Genomic DNA, 21,204 nt, shown 5'->3' with positions numbered 1-21,204 from the left:
GGACATTTTATTCATGTGTATAAATACTTAATGGGCAGGAAGTAAAGAGGGAATCAGAGATTTCTCAGTAGTATCTAGTAACGGGGTAAGAGGCAACAGGAGCAAACTGAAATACTTGAAATTTCATTTAAACATAAGTAAGAAGGCTGGCAGCAAGGGTGGTTGTACAGTAGAACAGTTTGTACAAACAGGCTGTGAAGCATCTCTTCCTTGGAGGTGCTCAAAACCTGACTGGAAACACCTAGAGCAGCCTAATCTAGTTGCCACTTCCCTGAACAGGGAAGGACTACACATAATGAACAATTACTCACTTGGTCAGAGTTCAAGCCAATTTATGAGCATCTCAAAAGACTGATCATAGTGATTTTTTAAAATTTGTTTTTTCAATTAACTGCTTAAACTGAATATATGGACTTTAACTTTCCCTTTTGAGTAAGGCTGCAGTTGTTTCAGTTGTAGTTATAGTAGCAGTCTTGTATATGTTATCATCTGGACTTACCAGGTACAAATGCTCATTTATTATGTTAATATATTATTATTTGAAATAGTCATTTACAATTTATTTGCTTTCTCTTTCTTGGCACATTTTAATTATTACTTTTTGACTGTTATGTTTAGCTTTTTTTTTTTAAAAAAAAAAAAAAAAAAAACACTTCTATGTCACTGGAGATTTATTTTAATAAGCTTGTTTTATGATTATGCCACTACTTTTCAGAATATTTAGTAAACACATCTTCATGAAAAAAGGTATATCCCTCCTCCTCCCATGGGATTCAGTCCAACTATGAAAGGGCTTCAAAAGTAGTGCTACAGTTTCAAAGCTAGAATAAAGCTGAACTAATTATGCAGCAAAATACTCATATCTGTATGCGCTTTACTAACAAATTGCCACCCTTGGAAAATAGCACTTCAAATACTCTGAAGAGATGCAGCCCCACATGATTTACCACTTTGGCAAAAGGTTTAAGTTTAGTTTAAACCTCCATAAGCATTAATTTGTGTCATTTTGTGTGATTTTTATACTATTGTATGTAAAAAATTTCAATATCCAAAATGAACCGCATTTCTAGGCCTATGCTCCACATCCTCCTAAAAGAATACTTATGAGGCTGTCCCAGACAGCCTCATAAGTAAACAAACATAACAGAAGTCCCTAATACAGAAACTGCGTTACTTCGTTTGACTCTAGTTGCTTTCTTTTTCTAGTTGCTATGAGGTTCTCTGAAGTAGAGAACCTCATAAACAAAAGCCAAGCTAATAAACAAACTCAGATCATATTTACTGAATGATCCAATCATAAGAATCTATGAAAACCAAAGTTCACTTAGATACCTACTATAAGACAGTCACCTACAATTCTTACATAAGGAGTGCATCAAGTTGAATACTTGTAGGCATTAAATACCATTCTCCAAGTCTTAGCTACACCTGCACAATAATTTGCTGCAGGTGCCTTTTTCTTGTTCAGCTGACTAGATTAGATGGCTAACCTTTTGGAAGAACTCACCTCCTAAGAGCTAATCAAAATAATCTAGGTAGCTTTTACAACACAATAAACACGAATAGAAAAAAATATTCCTTTCCTCCTTCACCTTCTGTTCTGCCTTGGTAAGAAAACATATTTGTTTGTTCTTCCATAAGAAACAAAGTAAAAGAGAGAATTTCATGTATGTAAAGTCTGAACTGTCTCACTAAATCACTGATGGTTTCAATCATTTAAATTTCCTTCCTTGTTGACTTGTTTTAAAATATAAAACAGCTGTCAAGAAGTTAGAGAAGCTATCCTCTAAGTGGTTGAGGTGGTCTTTCTCTTCTACACCAACAATACTCTCATCTGTAATATTGTGCCATACTATCATTATCTTTATAAAATACTGAATCAGTTATTTGTCATGAATTTTCAACTTGTTGAAAAAATACTTCACAGAATGCATTTAGTCTGGACATACAAATGAAGCATGTTAACGATATATTTGACAAATTTGTCTTCTGCCCTCTGATTTAATTAAGAAGTTATAATTTTCACCTGTTCTCCTAAGTACCCTGTAGTTATTTGGACAATTGAAAATATTGTAGGCAGATCCTTTATCTTTTTCTTTTCTTCCTAGTGAGAAACATGTCAAGAAACTTTTACCAATTTGTCTTGCAGACTCAAAATGAACTACTTCATATTTACTCTTGAGAAGTTAAGTGATACATTCTACTAAGCATGACTTAAAAATGCAGCCCTGATCAATTTCACTCATTAAGAATGGAACCATAGTATATGTAACATTATTTTACAAATATCAATAACCATTTTTCAACTTGAATCATTGAACTTCTTACAGCTTCTACCTTAAAAAAAAAAAAAAAAAAAAAAAGTAAAAACAGGTATAAAACATTTTGTATTACAACAAATTTATTGATCCTACATGCATATAAATAAATATTTTATATTCACTTCTCCATAGAAAATGTCCCCTTCGCATGTACCATTCTTCTGTCTCTTTCAATTGGATACAACTCCCTGTAACTTGTAAAGTTAATGATTCTTAAACACACAGTTTAAATCACAAGCAAGTTCTTTTCAATAAAAGTAGCTATTAAACTTTTGAAGAAATAGGAGTGTTTAAACTTCATATTAGTTACACACTGAAAGCCTTACTTTCGCTTGCCACTTGAAGCATGTAAATGAGTAATTTGGAGTCAAACAGTTTTTTCTTGCATTTGTTGGAAACTGCAAAGGTAGCCCTGAAATAGACTAAGTGTTACAAAGATGGCAAGCAGTCTAGCACTTATATCCTTCATTACTTAAAAAACAAACAAACAAACAACTGAATACATATATGTTATATATTAAAAACTCCCTGTATAAATCCATAACTTCCTCAAAACAGTTCTCAAGACTCTCCGCTGTTAATGGATGATATTTTTGTATTAAGTATGAAGTAAAATGATGCAGATTTATTCTTTTTATTTATTTATTTATTTATTTTCTTAGGGAAATAAAGTACTTTTAGAAAATTAATATTATACTTCTTTGCAAAGATTTCTCTGTCCCTCATCAAATAACAAATAAGGACATACCCAACTAACTTGTATCCATATATTTTTTTTAATTTCTCAACACAATACCTTAGTACAGGTTTCTGATTCACTTGGTGACTCACTCTCTGAGGCAGGTTTAACAGATACAGATCTTACTAATATAAAAATTTCCCTCTCTGTATCAGAGGAAATAAAAGTAAAAACATTTTTGCTTGTTGCTTTTGAAATGAGAGAAGGCACATAATTAGAAATAAAAAAGCATGCAGCAAAATATATATTCTCAATAATCTTTGCAGTAGTCCTTAAACTGAGCTTCATTTTTTATATTTTTATTTTTATATGCATATTAGAATGCACATTTTTCCACATCTGTTTTCCAGGTCTTTAAAAATGTATTTTCACTTTTTCCACTTAAAAACTTACAGTTAACAGGAGGGTAAAAAAAATCCTACTCATTGTACAATAGTACATAAGATTATATCACTTCCTTCATGTCCAAGTAAACAGATTTATTGGGTCATACTAGATTAAGGACATACCACTGCAGCTTTGTCTTCTGAAGTCACGTGTGACCTGCCTAATTATTTTTTTCCAAGCAAAAATGAACAAAGTAATTCTTGTGGGCTGAAATTTTGTAGACCCCAGGGAGGAAAAATATTTTCCCTTTTGTAGGAAGATTATATTTCACAAAGGAACACCTCAATAAGTTCAGCAGAAAATTAATCACTGAGACCCCTGAAATTTAACTTGACTAAGCTAAGTGCAAACCATGCAACTACTTTTAGTCAGTGCTTTAGTCAATGCTTCTTTTCTGAATCTTCCACGTCACCTAACAAAAATATGTTAGATGAAAAATTCGTCCTCTTTCATTCAAAGTTTATTCAACAATAATCTCCACTTAGTGATGATGATGATTTTCCTGAGATGAGACATTCTTTGCAATGGCATTATTAAAAATTGTATCTTTTATAGCTATTTACTTATATTTACAATTACTTCTGTAATAATCTGATAACGATAACCTCCAAGTTCTGTCCACGTATATTCTATGATTTTTTTCCTTTTACAATGCTTTAAGAGCATTTCAGACAACATACCAGTCTGCAAGCTGGTGTGCAGCTTGTCCCGTTGTGTGTAGAATAAACTTAATAGATGACCCATTTGTTTAGAAACAAATAGCTCATTAATCTTCTGTTGCAACACTGTCCACAGATCCCAAAACATGAGCAATACCATCTTTTGATAGCATTGGTGTGCATGTCAAGCTTTATTTAAAAAAAGCAAAAACCCACAGATTTTATCATTTTACTATTTTTTTTTATTTGCATGGTAACCAGCATTCCTTGCATATGCATTTTCTTTTAGTCAAAATCTCCTTCCTGTCATGCATTTTTTTTGAATCTTTAGCATAGCTACTGCTTCAGAGCACTATTTACATCTGTTGCTCCGATCTCCAAGGCAAGCTCTAAAAAACACATTGAATTTGTTTTTGCGTGTAGCGCCTCTGACAAATGAAGACGGAGAACTGGTAATGACAGATGGGGAAAAGGCAGAGGTACTTCTTTGCCTCGGTCTTCACTGGTGGTCAGGCTTCCCAGATCTCCTGTCCCCAAACCTCTAGGCAAGGGCTGGGGGAGCCCACTGTAAGTGAAGAGCAAGTTCAGGACCTCTTGATGCAACTTAACGAGTTTATGGGCCTTGATGGCACGCATCCAAGGGTCCTGAGGGAACTGGGTGCTGCAGTCGCCAAGCCACACTCTATCATAATTGAAAAATCATGGCAGTCAGGCAAAGTCCCCAGTGACTGGAAAAAGGGAAGCATCACTTCCATTTTTAATAGGGTAGAAAGGAAGACCTGGAGAACTACAGACCAGTGAGCTCCACCTCTGTGCCTGTCAAGATCATGGAACGAATTCTCTTGGAGGCAATGTTAAAGCACATGCAGGACAAGGAGGTCATCCAGGACAGCCAGTGTGGCTTCACAGGTAAATCATACCTGACCAATCTGGTGGCCTTTTATGATGGAGTAACTGCATCAGTTGACAAGGGAAGACCAATTTATGTCATCTCCTTGGATTTCTGTAAGGCCTTTGACATGGTCCCATATGACATCCCAGTCTCTAAACTGGAAAGATACGGATTTGAAGGGTGGACCAGCTGGTGATTAAGAAAGTGGCTCAATGGCCATACACAGCGTCCAGGTGGAGGCTGGTGACAATCAGTGTTCCTTGGTCTGTCTTGGGACTGGTGCTTTTCAATATCTTCATCAATGACATAGATGATGGGATTGAGTGCAACCTCAGCAAGTTTGCAGATGACATCAAGCTGAGTGGTTCAGTTGATACCAAAGAAGTAAAAGATGCCATTCAAAGGGACTTGGACAAGCTAGAGAAGTGAACCTAATGAGGTTCAACAAGTCTAAGCGCTGAACCTGGGTTGGGCAAATGCCAGACATGAGCACAGACTAGGAGAACTCATTGACAGCAGTCCTGTGGAGAGGGACTTTGGAATTCTGGTGTACGAAAGGCTCAACAAGAGCCAGCAGTGCATGCTTGCAGCCCAGAAGGCCAACTGCATCCTGGGCTGCATCAACAGAGGTATGACCAGCAGCTGGTGGAGGGAGGGCATTGTCCCCATCTACTCCGTCCTCATGAGGCCCTTCTCCCCATCTACTCTGTCCTCATGAGGCCCTTCCTGGAGTGCTGCATCCAGGTCTGGGGCTCCCAGCACAAGAAGGAGGGGGAGCTGTTAGAGCAAGTCCAGAGGAGGGCCACAAAGATTTTCAGAGGGCTGGAACAACTCTCCTGTGAAGAAAGGCTGAGAGAGCTGGAGATGTTCAGCCTAAACAGATGGCTCTGGGGAGACCTCATCATGGCTTTTCAATACTTAAAGGGGTCTAATAAAAAGGATGGAGAGGGACTCTTTATTCAGGTGGATAATGATAGGACAAGGGGGAATGGTCTTAAACTGATGACAATAGATTTAGACTAGACATTAGGAGGATATTCTTTGCTGTAAGGGTAGTGAGGTAGAGAAGCTGTGGATGCCTTGTCCCTGGAGGTGTTCTATGCCAGGCTGGATGGGGCCTCGGCCAACCTGATGTAGTGTCATCCTTGTCTATGGCAGGGGGTTAGAGTTAGGTGATCTTTAATGTCCCTTCCAACCTGAGCCATTCTATAATTCTATGATTTTCTTTAGTTGCATACATGTATGCACACACAAGTGTCTGTACACACAATTTGTCCCAGCTCCACAACTAATCCCATAAAAAAAATTCTTTTGCCTCCTGCACTTGGATTAACTAAATTTACATCTTACATTATTATTTCTTTGTACCGAGTATTGTTCAAAAAATGGTTTACTCCTTTTGTCATATTTATCACTAGTACGAATCTAGATATAACAAGCTTTGAAAAGCTACATTACTCCTTATAGTTTGATTGATACTAGATGCAAATAGATGCTGAAATACCATCCCGCAATAGATGATGACAAACTGAAAGTTAAATTCATATTGCATTCACATTGACAGGAAAATCAAGTTTTTTTGAGCTTCTTGCTCTCTCAATTTATATCCTTCTCATCCCTGTATTTTAACAAATATCAATTATCTTACCACATGACAATTTAATTTCTTTAAGGCCTTCAGAGGAGTAAAATGCTTTAAGTTCTTGGGCAATCCACATACTGGTGTATACGGTTAACAAATGGCTCACAAACCTGCTCTTATGCACAGTAAGAATCCTCCAACAGAACTTGGAGACAAAACATGTAGTGCAGTACTGTACTACTTTGTCCAAAATATGTTTATTTATTTATTTTCTAATAATTTCTTTCATTATTTTTTTCTAGCTTCTGCCTCATTTTGATAGTTTAGAAACCAGGCAGAAGTAACAAATATGTAATTCTAAGTAATGGACAAAGCCTTTTGTATCATTTTCCATCACCCACTGTTTGGCAAAATACATTACATACCATAATTAAAATTTTGGCAAATTTCATATTCAAGTTCCTATAGAACTTCACAGTGCCTACTGTATGGTCCTGACAACTAATTACTCTTTCTTATATTGATTTCTATACCTCTTCAACTGAAATTTCAATTTGAAACACTTCCTCTGACTCATTCCCATTGTCTTGTAGTAAACAATGATGCAATTAATTCATTTAGCCTTTTTGTTACAACATTGTTCTTCAAAGGCTCCTGTTATGCATTAGTCATATGACTGTCCTTATGGAGTAAAAAAAAATATATTCTTCTCATTTCACATATAATTTGCTATAACATACTTTTCTACGCATTCTTTACTTTGATGCAACTTACATCTTCTGAAAGATTTTCTTTTGTTTACAATAGTCTCTGCTTTGCTATTTATCTGTGTTCAGATACATTCTGATGAGCTTTTAAGCTTCCCATTGATTTTTTTTGGACTAAGTGTATATTTGTTCAGCCTTCTGTATATTTGTCTTTAAGAAATAGCTTCAACACTATCAAACTCTTCCATCTTTTAACTGCTTCCATCTTTTTAACTTCTAATTAGAAAAACTTTTTTCTAATGTTTTTATTTTTTTAAAAAGCAGTGTTTTTGTTTGTTTGTTTGTTTTGTAGTTCCTTTAAAATAAAAATATCCCACATATCTAAGTGCATTCTGCTTTTTTTTTCTTTTTTTTTCTTTTTTTTTCTTTTTTTTGTGTGACCAAGTCAAGCGAGATGCAGCTCTTGAGTTTTCTAAAAGTTTCAAAAAGAAATAAATCCAAATGTTGCTGACATTTAGAAGTTTGAATTCTCATCTCAGTAATACGTCACCCAGTTCATATCAAAGTAAGATAAGCTTCTCTTTATGTTTCCTAGTCCATTACCTATGTTATAACCATCCTCATCATGCAATTAAATTTGAATAGCATGTTTTCTCTACTTAGTGATTTTCAGCATTCAGAAACTCATTTATTGTTACAGTGAATTTATTTACCTAAACTGGTATTATTATTAATGTCTTTAATACAGGACTTCACTCCTAACTGTAAGTGCAATTTTAAATGAGCATCCACTGACACTCGTTAAAGTTGGGGTTGGACTAGATGATCTTCAGAGGTCCCTTCCAATCTCACCCATTCTGTGATTCTTTGACTATCAAGTCAACATATCTCATATTTCTGTTATGTGAAAATCTTCCTTTAAGACAGCAATTACAGTTTCATTTATATATATACATGTATATTTTTAGATGTGCAGAAACGACTATATATGTATGTCTCATAGTTTCCTACTACCTGTCTCATTAACCTGGATGCTCTTTATAATGTCGTACCAATGGTTAGTTGATTTCTCATATATTCTGTATTTAAGGACATGGTTTTCAGGACTTTACTATGACACTATGATCCAAACAAACTTCTATACTCTTTCATATTTTTTTTCAAGCTTAAGCTGAAAAATTTGCTTACCTTTTTTATTGTTATTATTATTTTACATGTCAATAATACAATTTTCCTATAATTTCATCCTGAAATCTCATTCCCTATACCATTTTCTCAAAAATCCAGAAATACCATGCTTCTCTGCTGTAATAAGAAGAAGCTTCCTTAGGTAATACCCAAAGACACCTCTAGTTAGATAAGAGCCTGTCAATTTTTATACTGCTGAAATCTTTTAAGTTTAATCACCCACTTCTGAGAAAGTGATATTCTTACTTCATAGCACAGTACAATTGGAGAAAGGAGGAATTTCACACTAAGAATACAATCTTTCCAAAACGTAGAATGTAATTTTAATCTATACTACTACTAGGAAAGGTGTTCCGGATTAAAAACACCAGAAGAAAAAAAAAAAAAAAAAAAAAAAAAAGCTGTTTGTTCTTGACTAAATTGCTTTTCTGTTCATACTTTTTCTGTCAAGAGGTCATTCTATTAATCTACACTCACATTTTATATTAGAGACATTATGACAAAGTTTCTCAAGTATTTTTTGTAAACACACAATTATAAAATGCTGTTAAAATACATTAATTAAAACCTAAAATAACTGCTTAATACCTGTCTTAAAAGATTTCATATTATACTGCCTAGGGTGTCACATGACAGTTAACAGTGGGAAGATCTCCACAATAACATAATATCTTTCTGACCTTTATGACCAGGTGGCTTGAACATAAATTCTACTGTGATTCAACAAAAATATATTTTTAAATTGATTATTCAGAAGCTTGATGAGGATGGTTTTGGCAAAAGCTATTGCTGAAATGTTTACATCTCTAAGCAGATGCTAGAAAAGAGTATGTCTTGTGACAAAATTAGCTCTTCCTGAGATACAATTTTGGGTTTGGTAGTAGGGCGCTGCAGGGAACACCTCTATGAGCAGAGCCCAGCAGCTACTCAATCAATGTCACATCAGAGCCAGCTCCAGCTGGCTCCAAAAGGGACCTGCCGCTGGCCAGAGCTGAGCCAGTGTGCAATGTTGCTTGGGCCTCTGGAAGCAGATTTAAAATAGGGAACAAATCTGCTGTGCAATAGCAGCTGGGGAAGAGGAGTGCGAACCAGCCTTGCAGCCCCCAGGTGAGTGCAGCAGGAGGGCAGGAGGTGCTCCAGGCAGGCAGCAGCAGTTCCCCTGCGGCCTGTGGAGAGGCCCCTGGTGAAGCAGGCTGTCCCCCTGCAGCCCATGGGTCCCACATGGAGCAGATCTCCACGCTGCAGCCCCCCCATGGGTGGAGGAGCCCCCGGTGGAGCAGGTGGATGTGCCCTGGAGGAGGCTGCGGCCCATGGAGAGCCCCTGCAGGAGCAGGCCCCGGGCCGGAGCTGCAGCACGTGGAGAGGAGCCCACGCAGAAGCAGGGGGCTGGGGGAGCTGCCGCCCACCCGTGGGGGACCCGTGCTGGAGCAGTTTGCTCCTGGGGGATGGACCCCGTGGGACGGAGCCATGTGGGAGCAGTTCCTGAAGAGCTGCAGCCTGTGGGCAACCCCCACAGGCTCAGTTCAGGAAGGACAGCATCCCATGGGAGTGACCCCACGTGGAGCAGGGGCAGAGAGGGACTGTGAAGGAGCGCTGGAGACAAAGCATCAGGGACTGACTGCAGCCCCCATTCCCTCGCTGTTCCCTGTGCCACTTGGAGGGAGGACATAGAAGAGGGTGAATGGGGGGAGGTGTTTTCAGTTTTCTTTTAGTTTCTCATTAGGTTTGTCTGCTAGTGGTAGGCAATAAATTATATTAATCTCCCTGGGCTGAGTCTGTTTTGCATGTGACATTAATTGGTGAGTGATCTCAACTCTTCAGCCCTTTCCATCATATTTTCTTCCTCTCTTCCTTTGAAGAGTGGGTGTGAAAGAGTGACTAGGATGGAGTTCAGCTGTCCAGAAGGGTAAAACCACCACAGGCACACAAAAATACTTGCAAATATAATGATTTATTCCAAATGCTTTCTAAAATTGGACATATGACACAAAGTGTATGAAGCAAGATCTAGGAGAAATATAAAACTGTCATGAAAGATGTATTTGGATATACTTCAGCAGATCAGCTGATGATTTGACACTGATAATCATATAATGAGATAGACATTTACTAGTATTTCATAATTAACTATTTTAGGTAGAATAGCAAGAGTTATCATTTTCCAAGTTTGGCATGAAGGAAACTACAGTCCTTCATAGTAAAAAGAATATCTTGCTAAAATATAAAAGACTGTGCTGAAATTCAGTGTAGGAATCCTAAAGCCAAAATCAAATCAAATCAAATCAAATCAAATCTTCACAGCAAAATACATACAGGAATGTTATCAATGACAAACAAAAAATGATCGCTGTATGGGAAAGTTAATGCTGCAGCCAACTAACTGAAATCTTTGAAGCCAGCAGAATCACTGTTCTCTTAGGATTACCAGACACTACTAGACATACAGCAGAAAGAAACACTAATATGATCTAGAGAAATAATCAAGACTTACTATAAAAAATGAGAAATCCCAAAACGTCACCAATATAGAAAAAGTTCAGATCCTTGTTTCTCCCAGCAACACAGATATGCAAAATTCTAACACTGCCAGCAAAATTGTTCCAGGCATTGTCACCAATGTTACCAAGTACAGAATGTTCAGAAAAAGAATTACTTCTGTAACATACAGACCTTATAAAATGAAATACAACCATTTCACAAATACTTAAAATTCTTCAGCATCTGAAGCTAATTGAGCAGTATTTTTAAAAACAAGTTAACTTTATAGAAAGGTAACTTCATAAATTATTATTATTTTTAAACTGATTGTAGCCTGTAACTGACATAACACTCTACATGACAGAGAAGCTAATTATAAATAAGAAATTACAGATTTTATCTACAGATGCCATATCACTAAAATGATTTTAGTACTTCTTTCCAAAAGCATTTTGTCACATTTTCAACGTTATTCTTAACTGTGAATACTATTTTGCTTACCTTGCGTGGCTGAAAGTCATACTTCACACAGTGCTGGAAACCTTTGCCTTTTGACTTCAGCGATGTAACTATTAAACAGTTGCCAACAAAATGAGCAGAATACCCAACACCTTTACTAGTGCGGAAACTGAAAAGAAAAGATTATTACAGAAATTAGAAAAATAACATCTATCATATAATAAAAAAAGGTTCAAATACACTCTAAAGTGCCATGAGAAGAAAAGAAATTGGCTTTTGGAACAGTGAATTTAATTTCTTATTCATCCTCTCTCCCCGCCCTGTCTTGGTGGGGAGGAACAATCAGTGGTTTGCTACTAGCTTCACCATGAACTTGATTCCAGGCTATGTTCTAAAAATCAATATTTATTTATTTTTTCCTCAGTTTCCAGAAATGCAAGATGGCAAATCTCATATTTTCAGGTTTTGCCCTAATTTTTCTAATCCATCATAATTTCAAATATTATATCTGATTTAAGCTGTAAATGCAAATCCATCACAAAAACAAATGCTATGCTTAGATTTTGAAAGATGTCTTGCAGTTTCAAGGGGCTAGGAGAACAACACAATTGGTATGACATGTAAGTTTGGATTCAGGGTAATTACTATGCACAAGAATTATTTCTTTTTCAGGACTGATGATTTAGTTAGGACAATGATCTATGAAGTTGTAAACCTCTGAGTAATAGATTTATTTTAATTAGATGATGGATTGCAATTTTTAAAAAGTAAGTTTAATAAAGGTTTTCAGCTTTCCTGTGGCAAACATCATAAAGATAGAAAAAGCTGAAAGCTAATACATTTCTTTATGTGTTTTTGAAATCAAAAATATTGTAAAGAGATATTCTGAACTTCTTAAAAGACATTTTGCAAATGTAGTTGGTGGAAATTAATGAATTAAATCAAACACGGGATTTTTAAAATGTTAATCCCACATTTACTGCTATGTCAGGTATGTTATTTATTCCCTTTTGTGTACAATAAAAAGAAGTGTATTATCATTAATACAGAGCACAATTTACAAAAATTTTAGTCTAAAAGTTACAAGTTAAGATACAAAACATAACCAATGGCTGAAATACATTGGTTCTAAATGGTGAAGTTCATCCATAAATTTGAAATGCAGTTTTTAAAGTATTAAAAAAAGAGTAATTACAAATATATGAACATTTGCATATACTCATATAGCCCAGTAATTAACACTTTCTCATTTCATTAATGCAGTCTGCTTTCAAAATAATTTCATATTATTACAATAATGATGTTTTAAATGGTTTTACTGTTGGAATATTTTCATTAAACACATTTACTTGTTTGTTTTTGTAGTGCCATTAGGAGGTGAGAATCACATGCAAAGAGTTCAAATTTCATCTTACTTAATAGCTGCTGAAACTCTACATCTTTAATCTATCCCACTATACTAATACCATCCTGATTTCAATATGCAAAAAAATGCATAATTATATACTTAATTCCATCTTCAGAAACATATAGTTAAATCTGTATATGTACATTAATGGAGAAAAAAATATTTTCCTCTTTCTTCACTGTCAAGAATATAGCTGATAAACCATAACCTGCTGAGAAAAAAAATAAGCTTTACAAGATAGGTGGCGTGACTAGATGCTGAGGTGGCCAGATCTTAGATGTTTTTTTCTGAAGTAATTTTTTTAAAGGGGTCAAAAAATGACTTTCAAATTCTCAAGTTCCAGAAAGCTGCTCTTTTATGTTAATAATTAGAAAACTTATACTAAATGGAAAAAACAGTGTTCGCTAAAGCGAACAGGAATATGAACATCTATAGACATACTCTTCTCCACACCAGCATGTCCTTGTGCAGAGGTCCTTATTTACAGTCTCGATTTAAGTCATCTTTTGAGTTGCAGCATACTATGCCTCATATCACATGCCTGGTGATCACCAGTGCAGATGAAGTCAGAGATCAGAGGCAGTCTGGGCTGCAGTGAGCAAACCCTGTTTTAGTCTATGATCTCGAGGAGCATGGGCCTGGCAAAGGGCAAAGTCAGGACCCTGAACTTCCAAAGACCAACCTTTGAGCTATTTAAAGACCTAGTGAACAAGATTCCCTGGAAGTTAGGGTCAAAAGGAGCTGTACAGATCTGGCAACTCTTTAAGGACGTTTTTCTTAGAGCACAAGAGCCCTCCATCCCCGTGTTTAGGAAATCAAACAGAGAAGGTAAGACACCAGCATGGCTGAGCAAGGACCTGCTGGTCAAACTGAGGTGTTGGAAGCAAATAGGCAGCGGCAGCAGGGATATGTGGCCTGTGAACAGTAAATGGATGCCATCCAGATGTGCAGAGATGGGATCAGGAAAGCCAAGGCACAAATGAAACTGAGCTTGGCAAGGGATGCAAATGAGAAGGGGTGCGATACTTACATTGGCTAGAAAAGAAAGGTCAAGATGAGTGTAATATTTCTGATGAGAAGGGAGAACTGGTAGCAACAGATATGGAGAAAGCAGAGGTACCTAACAAGTTCTTTGCTCAATCTTCACTGCCAGTTTGCCTTCCCACATTTCTTGAGTCCATGAACCTCTAGCTGGGGATTGGGTGAGCAAACACTGCCCCCTGCTATAAGTAAAGAGCACGTTCACAAACACCTGATGAAACAGAACAGGTACAAGTCTATGGGGCCTGATGCCATGCATCCCAGAGGAACTAAGGGAACTGGCTGATGGAATTCCCAAGCCTCTCTCCATCATATCTGAAAAGTCCTGGCAGTCAGGCGAAGTCCCCAGTGACTGGAAAAAAGGAAACATCACTCCCATTTTTAAAAAGGGTAGAAAGGAGGACCCAGGGAACTACATACCAGTGAGCCTTACCTCTCTGCCTGGGAAGATCATGGAACAGATCCTCCTCGAAGCAATGTCAAGGCATGTGCAAGATAAGGAGGTGATCCAGGACAGCCAGCATGACTTCACCAATGGCAAATCATGCCTGACCAATCTGGTGGCCTCCTATGATGGAGTAACTGTATCAGTAAACAAGGGAAGACTGACTGATGTCATCTACCTGTACTTTTGAAAGGCCTTTGACACGGTCCCACATGACATAGTGGTCTCCAAATTATAGACTTGCATCCTGTGCTGCATCAACAGAGGCATGGCCAACAGGTCTAGGGAACTGATTGTCTCCCTCTACTCTGCCCTCGTCAGGCCCCATTTGGAGTAATGATTAAGAGAGGCTGAGGATCTGGCGATGTTCAGCCTGAAGAAGGAGGCCCGCAGGGAGACCTCATTGAGGACTTTTAATACTTAAAGGCAGCTTATAAAAAAATGCAGTGACTTTTTACTTGTGCAGATAATGATAGAAAAAGGGTGAATGTTTTTACGCTAAAAGAGGGGAGATGTAGATTAGAGGTTAAGAGAAAATTCTTCACTCTGAGGGTGGTGAGGCCCTGGAACAGGTTGCCCAGAGAACTTGTGGATGCCCCAATCCCGGTGGTGTTCAAGGTCAGGCTGGATGGGGGATAAGGCCCTTGACAACCTGATCTAGTGGGTGACTATGGCCAAGGGGTTGGAATTAGATGATCTTTAAGGTCCCTTCCAAACCAGGCCAGTCCATGATTCTGTGATATCTGGTCATCAGTGTGGTTCTGCTGGCCTGGAGCCTTGTTTTGGTTTGTTCTTTCCCTTTAGCAGAATATTAAGGTGCTACTGAAGCTTTATTTTCCCAAATTCAGACTGTGTTTTGTTTTTTTTTTTTTTTTTCTTCATTCTTCTGTCTGCCTCTGCATGTGGTACAGAACTCTTGCTGCCCTCCAGCTGCCACTCTGGAAGGAGCACACTCCTCTGCCACAGTCCTCGTATAGGTTTTGACACAACCCTCCTAGCAAAAACAAGACACTATTTTAATAAGCCTAAATAAACCTAAGACATAATCTAAGAATGAACAGGAAAAAAAAAAAGTGTGCTGCCCATCACAACCAACCTCAAAAGTGAAGACAATTTATAGCACTGCCATTCTCCTTTGTCTATTGAGAATTAGTTTCAACACAGATCTACTTCAAGGATTTAGCTTTCACAATGACCCCAGAGGCAGGCATATCCCACAACAAAAAGCATCAGTGAACAGTCTCAGGGGAGAATACTACCCATATATAGATATAACCTGCATTACCCATCTAAACAAATAACGTACAATACCACAGTACTAATTCTATACAATAAAATAAAGGTTAAACATGTAAAAATGCAGCCTTGACAATACAAACAATTGGATATGTTGTGGGCTAGTTTGAGATTTTGATTTACCTCCTTTGGGCTTCGTGGCATTCAAAGAACTTTTCACAGGATAGCTGCATCTCTCACAATGCCAAATTTGTTTCTCAGCAACATATGTTATCTCTATAAGCTAAAATAGTTTTGGCTAACAGAATCAGATTTTCAAGGATAGTGAAAAAAAATAATGCACAGATTCATTACATTCTGACATATGGTGTAGTATTATTTGATTAAAAATGTCAAATAAAATGTGTTGTTTTTTTTTAAGTTGCAAACAGCCAATAAGTGTAAATGCCATTATGTTTTTATCTGATAAAATGCCATCATTTTTTATCTCATAAAACATTATTAACATTTTGTAAAATGCATACTACAACTTTTAACAGAAACTAATAAATATTTTGTTACACATCGACAACACCCTGAAAAAAAAAAAAAAAGAAAAAAAAAAAGAAAAAAAAAAAGAAAAAAAAAAGAAAAAAAAAAAGAAAAAGGCGTGGTGGGTTTTGAAGAAATGTCTACACCTCTTAACTTTTTCCCTTTTACCCCACAGTTATTGGATTGATTTTGTCACCACTGTGGTCAAACTGGACTGTTCCTGAAATTTTAAATACTGAAATGTCCTTGGTTGTGTAACTTCCTGAAGCTCAGCATTTGAAGACAAGAAAGCACTGAAATAATGAAGTAATATCTCATTTCTGAGCAGGACAGCTCTCTCCATCGTGGAATAGAATGATTTTCTAAACATGAAGGCTTGCCAATACCAATCAAGATTTCACTCCCCCCTCCCCCCCATTAATTAGCATTCTCATATAACCATAGTTGAGAAACTGAGAACACAAATATGTTCTCTGTTTACCTCAATATTATAATATAAAGATTATGTTAATTTTCACATTTTCTTTCTTGCCAAAAGTAAAGTAGGGTAGGACTCTTCTCTAGGATAGTACACGTAAATTGCCTTACTACACATGTAGAACTTGCCACATACAAAAAGAAAATGCACAGAGGAGACAAGAACAATACTGTCAACCCCCACGTGGTTTAATGAGCATTACACTACTTCCCATAGCTGCTGGTATAAGATTTTATTACAGATAGTTCATAAAAACAGTTATCAGCTTCATTTCATCTCTTTTCTCAAAGCAGCTACTGGATGCTGTTACACTTCAATAGCAGGTAAGCAATCTTCCATCCACTGGTGAAACTGTTTAATGAGTCCAGTTTCTTTAGCTTATGATTTTATAAGCAATTTAAAATAGGAGCATTTAAGATAATATGTTCTCAGTCTCAGTATCCTAATTAATTCTTGCCTGAAGGAAAAAATGACTTCTTTTTCTACTAATTCTGGAGTTCCACTATATGCTTTTGCAACTGTTTAGCATTATCTCTATTATTATTAGCACCAGAGATGGAATGAAAAGTCTGGAAGGCTTTCTTTGATACTTATTGTCCCTATATCTTTAAAAACGGAATTTAGAAAATTGTTTCAGAAACTTTAGTCTTTCTTCCGTTACATGGTTGTGAAAGCACTTGGATTTTTTTTAAGGACAAAACTCTAAATTTATGACAATCTAGCCTAAGTTTCACCCTCTAATTTCTTTACAGACCATAATACACAAATTGAAATAGAGCATCTCAAAATAGAATAAAAAATGGAAAAAAAAAATAAATCTTAATATCTGTGTTGAGTCTGTCTAACTCCTGAAATTACTTGGATGCGATGTCGCCCTATCTCTGTTTTTAGCAGAAGTAAATATAGAGACTTAGAGTGTTGAGACTTCCCAACTGGGTGCTTGAAGATAGCCCTAAATTTTCACAGTTTATATCCCACTTTTAAGGGAACAATTCCAATGATTTATTGAATCCTGATTAATATTATACTGTGTATTATTATAATTGTAATAGTTATAGTGACCATAGGACTGTGTCTAAAAATTTGTTTTTTTTACCCACCAGATCTCATATTTAACAATCCATAATCATGAGATTTTTGCTTACATTCTGAAAACAGAAGTCAAGATCATCCTTAATTACATTCCTCTTCCTCTCTTCCTCCTCCTCCCCCTATCCCTCCCCCCCCCCCCATTTTTTTTTCTTGGAAAGTTTCATTATCAAACGTGTATTCCAGAGCACAGTTCACTCCCAAGTGTTCTTTGAATTCTACCCAATTTTAACATGGTCTCCTAAAAGAAGCAGCAATTTTCAACTATAAATGGCATTCCAGCAATGCTTTTGCCAAGATTTCAGGAAGCAACCATATCACCTTCACTCTTTTCTCTGTTTGTTCCTTGAAAATGTTACATTAGTTCTTACAGTCAGAACAGTGAAAAGGCAGTTTATGGTCAGTTGGTTACCTACAATAACTCCGAAGATCCTTCTGTAATTTCAACTTTCTAATACATAACAACTGATTCTGTAAGCATGGCACCCATTATTCACTGCTAGGTACGTGTATATGACCTCGAATTGCTTGTATTAAAAATTCGTGCTATTGAATTCTGTTCACCTTACCATTTGAACCTGACTGCTCTTTAACAAAGTCTGTTTTTTTATTTCTATTTAGCACCCATACAAATGTCAAAGAATTTCCTTTCAGTATTGTTATCATTCATTTTGTAATTGGTAAGTTACAGTAACTGCTTTAATACACAAGTATTAAAACTCTCACTTAGCAGCTGCTCAACACCATTCTAGGAAACAACTACATGTATATGTATATAACAAATTGGCTCTCAGTTCTTGAAGCAGCATCTAGTGTTCATCTAATTACAAAACAATAGTTTTCCCTCACATCTGGGAAATGTGAAAGGACTCCTTTACCTCCCTTCTCCATTTCTAAGCATAAGGTTTCACATTATAGACAAGTTCATATAACAGCTCTCTCCCACCAGAAGGGTCTCTGGACAATTCTTTCTGTACTCACTTAGCACATGGATCATACCTAGGGTGACTTGAAGTAGTCAGCATGGATTTACAAATTGGAAACCATCCTTGAGCAAACAGATAACTTAATATGATGAGATGACTGGCTTGGTGGATGAAGCTGTGGATATTGTTTATCCTGATTTTTTGCAAAGATTTTTCAACATTCTATCATAGTGAATGTATCAGATGAAAAATGATCTATGTAAGTAGACCGAGGCAGTCTGAAAAGTGGCTGAAATGCTGGGCTAAAAGTGATATTGTCAGTGGCATTGAGTCCAGTTGGAGGACAGTTACTATCAGAGTACCCCAGGGGTCAATGCTGGGTCCAATCTTGTTCATCTTCATTAACCTGAATGGTGGGGTAGAGTGCATCCTCACCAAGTGTAGAGATGATACAAAAATGGGAAGAGTGGTTGATATACCATGAAAGTGTACAGCCATTCAGAGGGACCTTGTCAGGCTCAAATAATGGGCTAAATATCTCATAAAGATCAACAAAGGAATGTCCAAAGTCCTATTCCCGGGGAGAAAACACCTCAAGCAGCAATAGATATTGGGGACCAAGCAGAAATTAGCTTTGTAGAAAGGGGCCTGGTGGTCCAGGTGGACTGTAAGCTGATCACAAGCCCATATGGCACCCTTGGGTAAAGAAGGCAAATGGCATGCCAGACCACATTAGGAAGAGCATGGACAACAGGTCAAGGAAGGTGGTCCTTCTCCTCTCCTCAACACTGCTGAGGCCACACCTGGAGTACTGTGTCCAGTTCTGTGCTCCCCAGTACAAGAAAGATGTGGACATACCAGAGAAAGTCCAGCAAAGGACCACCAAGATGACTGAATAATCAGTCTCTAACTTGAGGAGAGGATCAAAGGACTATTAAGTCTTGGAGAAATGACTATTAAACCTTGGAGAAGAGAATTCAAAGGGGGCAGGAGGATCTTATCCACATGTAATACCCGAAGGGTGGAGACTAAAGATGACAGAGCTAGAGATGACTTCTTAATGGTATCCAGTGACAGTATGTGAGGCAACAGGCACAAATTGAAATACAGGAAATTCCATTTAAATTAAAGTTAAAAAAAAAAAAAAAAAATCTATTTTGAGGTCAAACACTGGAATGGGTTGCCTGGAGAGGTTATGATGTCTCCATTCACGAACAGACTCAAAATCTGACTGGACAAGGTCCTGAGGAACCTACTGTAGCTGACCCTGTTTTCAGCACCTCTGTTTCAAAATCAGTCTTTAAAGTTTTTCATGCAAGTACATTACTGTTTTTGTTGTTGTTGTTTTGGTTTGTTTGGTTTTTTTTTGTTTGTTTGTTTGTTTGCTTTTAAAAAGTCAAGATTCTTTAAAAGATGACTTTAAAGAAGAAACTATGAAGAGTTAATTTGTACGATACATGTTACACCTAGTTAAACAGAAGAAGATGTTACACGATCAAAAAGCATATTCAAAACAGAAGAAATCATTGCTTTAGTTTCTTGTTTTTATTGCCTCTCCATTACTCAACCTCTCATGGCAAAATGTAAAATCTACCTACAGAAGCTTAGATGGTAATTTAATTTGAATACTTTTCTTAATTATTAATTATGACTCAATTTAAGATACTATATAAAAACAACAAGTATTTGCATTGTTCCCTAATTTCCTCCTGAGGCTAGCAGATTCAGGTTCTCTTATTACATACAGTCATATTACATTCAGTCTCAGTTTTGGTATGTGATTTATGTAAGACTGATTCTTTTCAGTGTCTCATATGAAGCACTTGCAAAGTTTCAACTTGTTAGTCATAGAAGTTTCATGTCCTATGCTTGATAATCTCATTTTACGTATACCCCATAATAAGAGGTAACAAAAGAAAGTGAGACACCGAACTACAATTAGAGTGTGTGTGTGCATGCACACGTGACACAGAGATAACTCATTCATTTAGCACAGATGTGCCCAAAGGTTATTTAAAAAGTGTGAACATGTAGCAAAATATGTATGTTTATTAAAGATGTTATCTTTTAAGTGCTACAATAAGTGAGTTCTCCACATATTGTGGCTATACTTTCTCCTCAAGCTTCCCAACTGCGATAAGAAAATACAGACTATATTTTGATATGTTATAGACTATATATAGACTATATTTTGATATGTTCTGGGTTATTTGACTCAAAACAAGAAAATGTACACATCACACATGGGGAAAAATAAACTAAACTAAAATAAAAAAAGGTTTCCTTACCCTGTTAGACTTTTTATTCTAATAAATATAATAAATAGAGATTATATTAAGTTACTTATCATAGTTGTCATACCACCTATGGACATTTTCAAAAGAAACCATTGGAAACCTTGTGGTTGTAGCTAATAAGAAGTATATTCATAAAAATACTATTTAGAGTGTAATTTTAAGGTGAAACCAACTCAGAACACTCTTTGGAAGAAAGAAATTCAGATGTTCTTTGAGAACTCAAAGTGCAGCTTAGCAGGGTTCATTTACTGCTATGTTTAAAAAACAACACAAAACAAAACAAAACAAAAAACACAACACAAAACACTATAATCAAAGAAAAATGTTTATTAAAGAGGGAT

The 21,204-nt window shown here is 36.6% G+C and overlaps 1 protein-coding gene across 4 annotated transcripts in view; it reads right to left on the bottom strand.

The window, feature by feature from the left end:
- The window catches only part of NBEA (neurobeachin), a gene marked incomplete at both ends in the record, with an annotated part of 514,126 nt that overhangs the window by 391,716 nt on the left and 101,206 nt on the right, over positions 1-21,204 (bottom strand). For all 4 annotated transcript variants that reach the window (XM_084292135.1, XM_084292133.1, XM_084292136.1 and 1 more), the window contains one exon: positions 11,455-11,581. In XM_084292135.1, the coding sequence (XP_084148261.1) occupies positions 11,455-11,581 (127 nt within the window). The remainder of the gene's footprint in view (positions 1-11,454; positions 11,582-21,204) is intronic.

Source organism: Netta rufina, assembly GCF_964035555.1.
Source record: "Netta rufina genome assembly, chromosome: 1".
NCBI classification, from domain to species: domain Eukaryota; kingdom Metazoa; phylum Chordata; class Aves; order Anseriformes; family Anatidae; genus Netta; species Netta rufina.
This window is presented reverse-complemented; position numbering and strand designations above follow the sequence as displayed.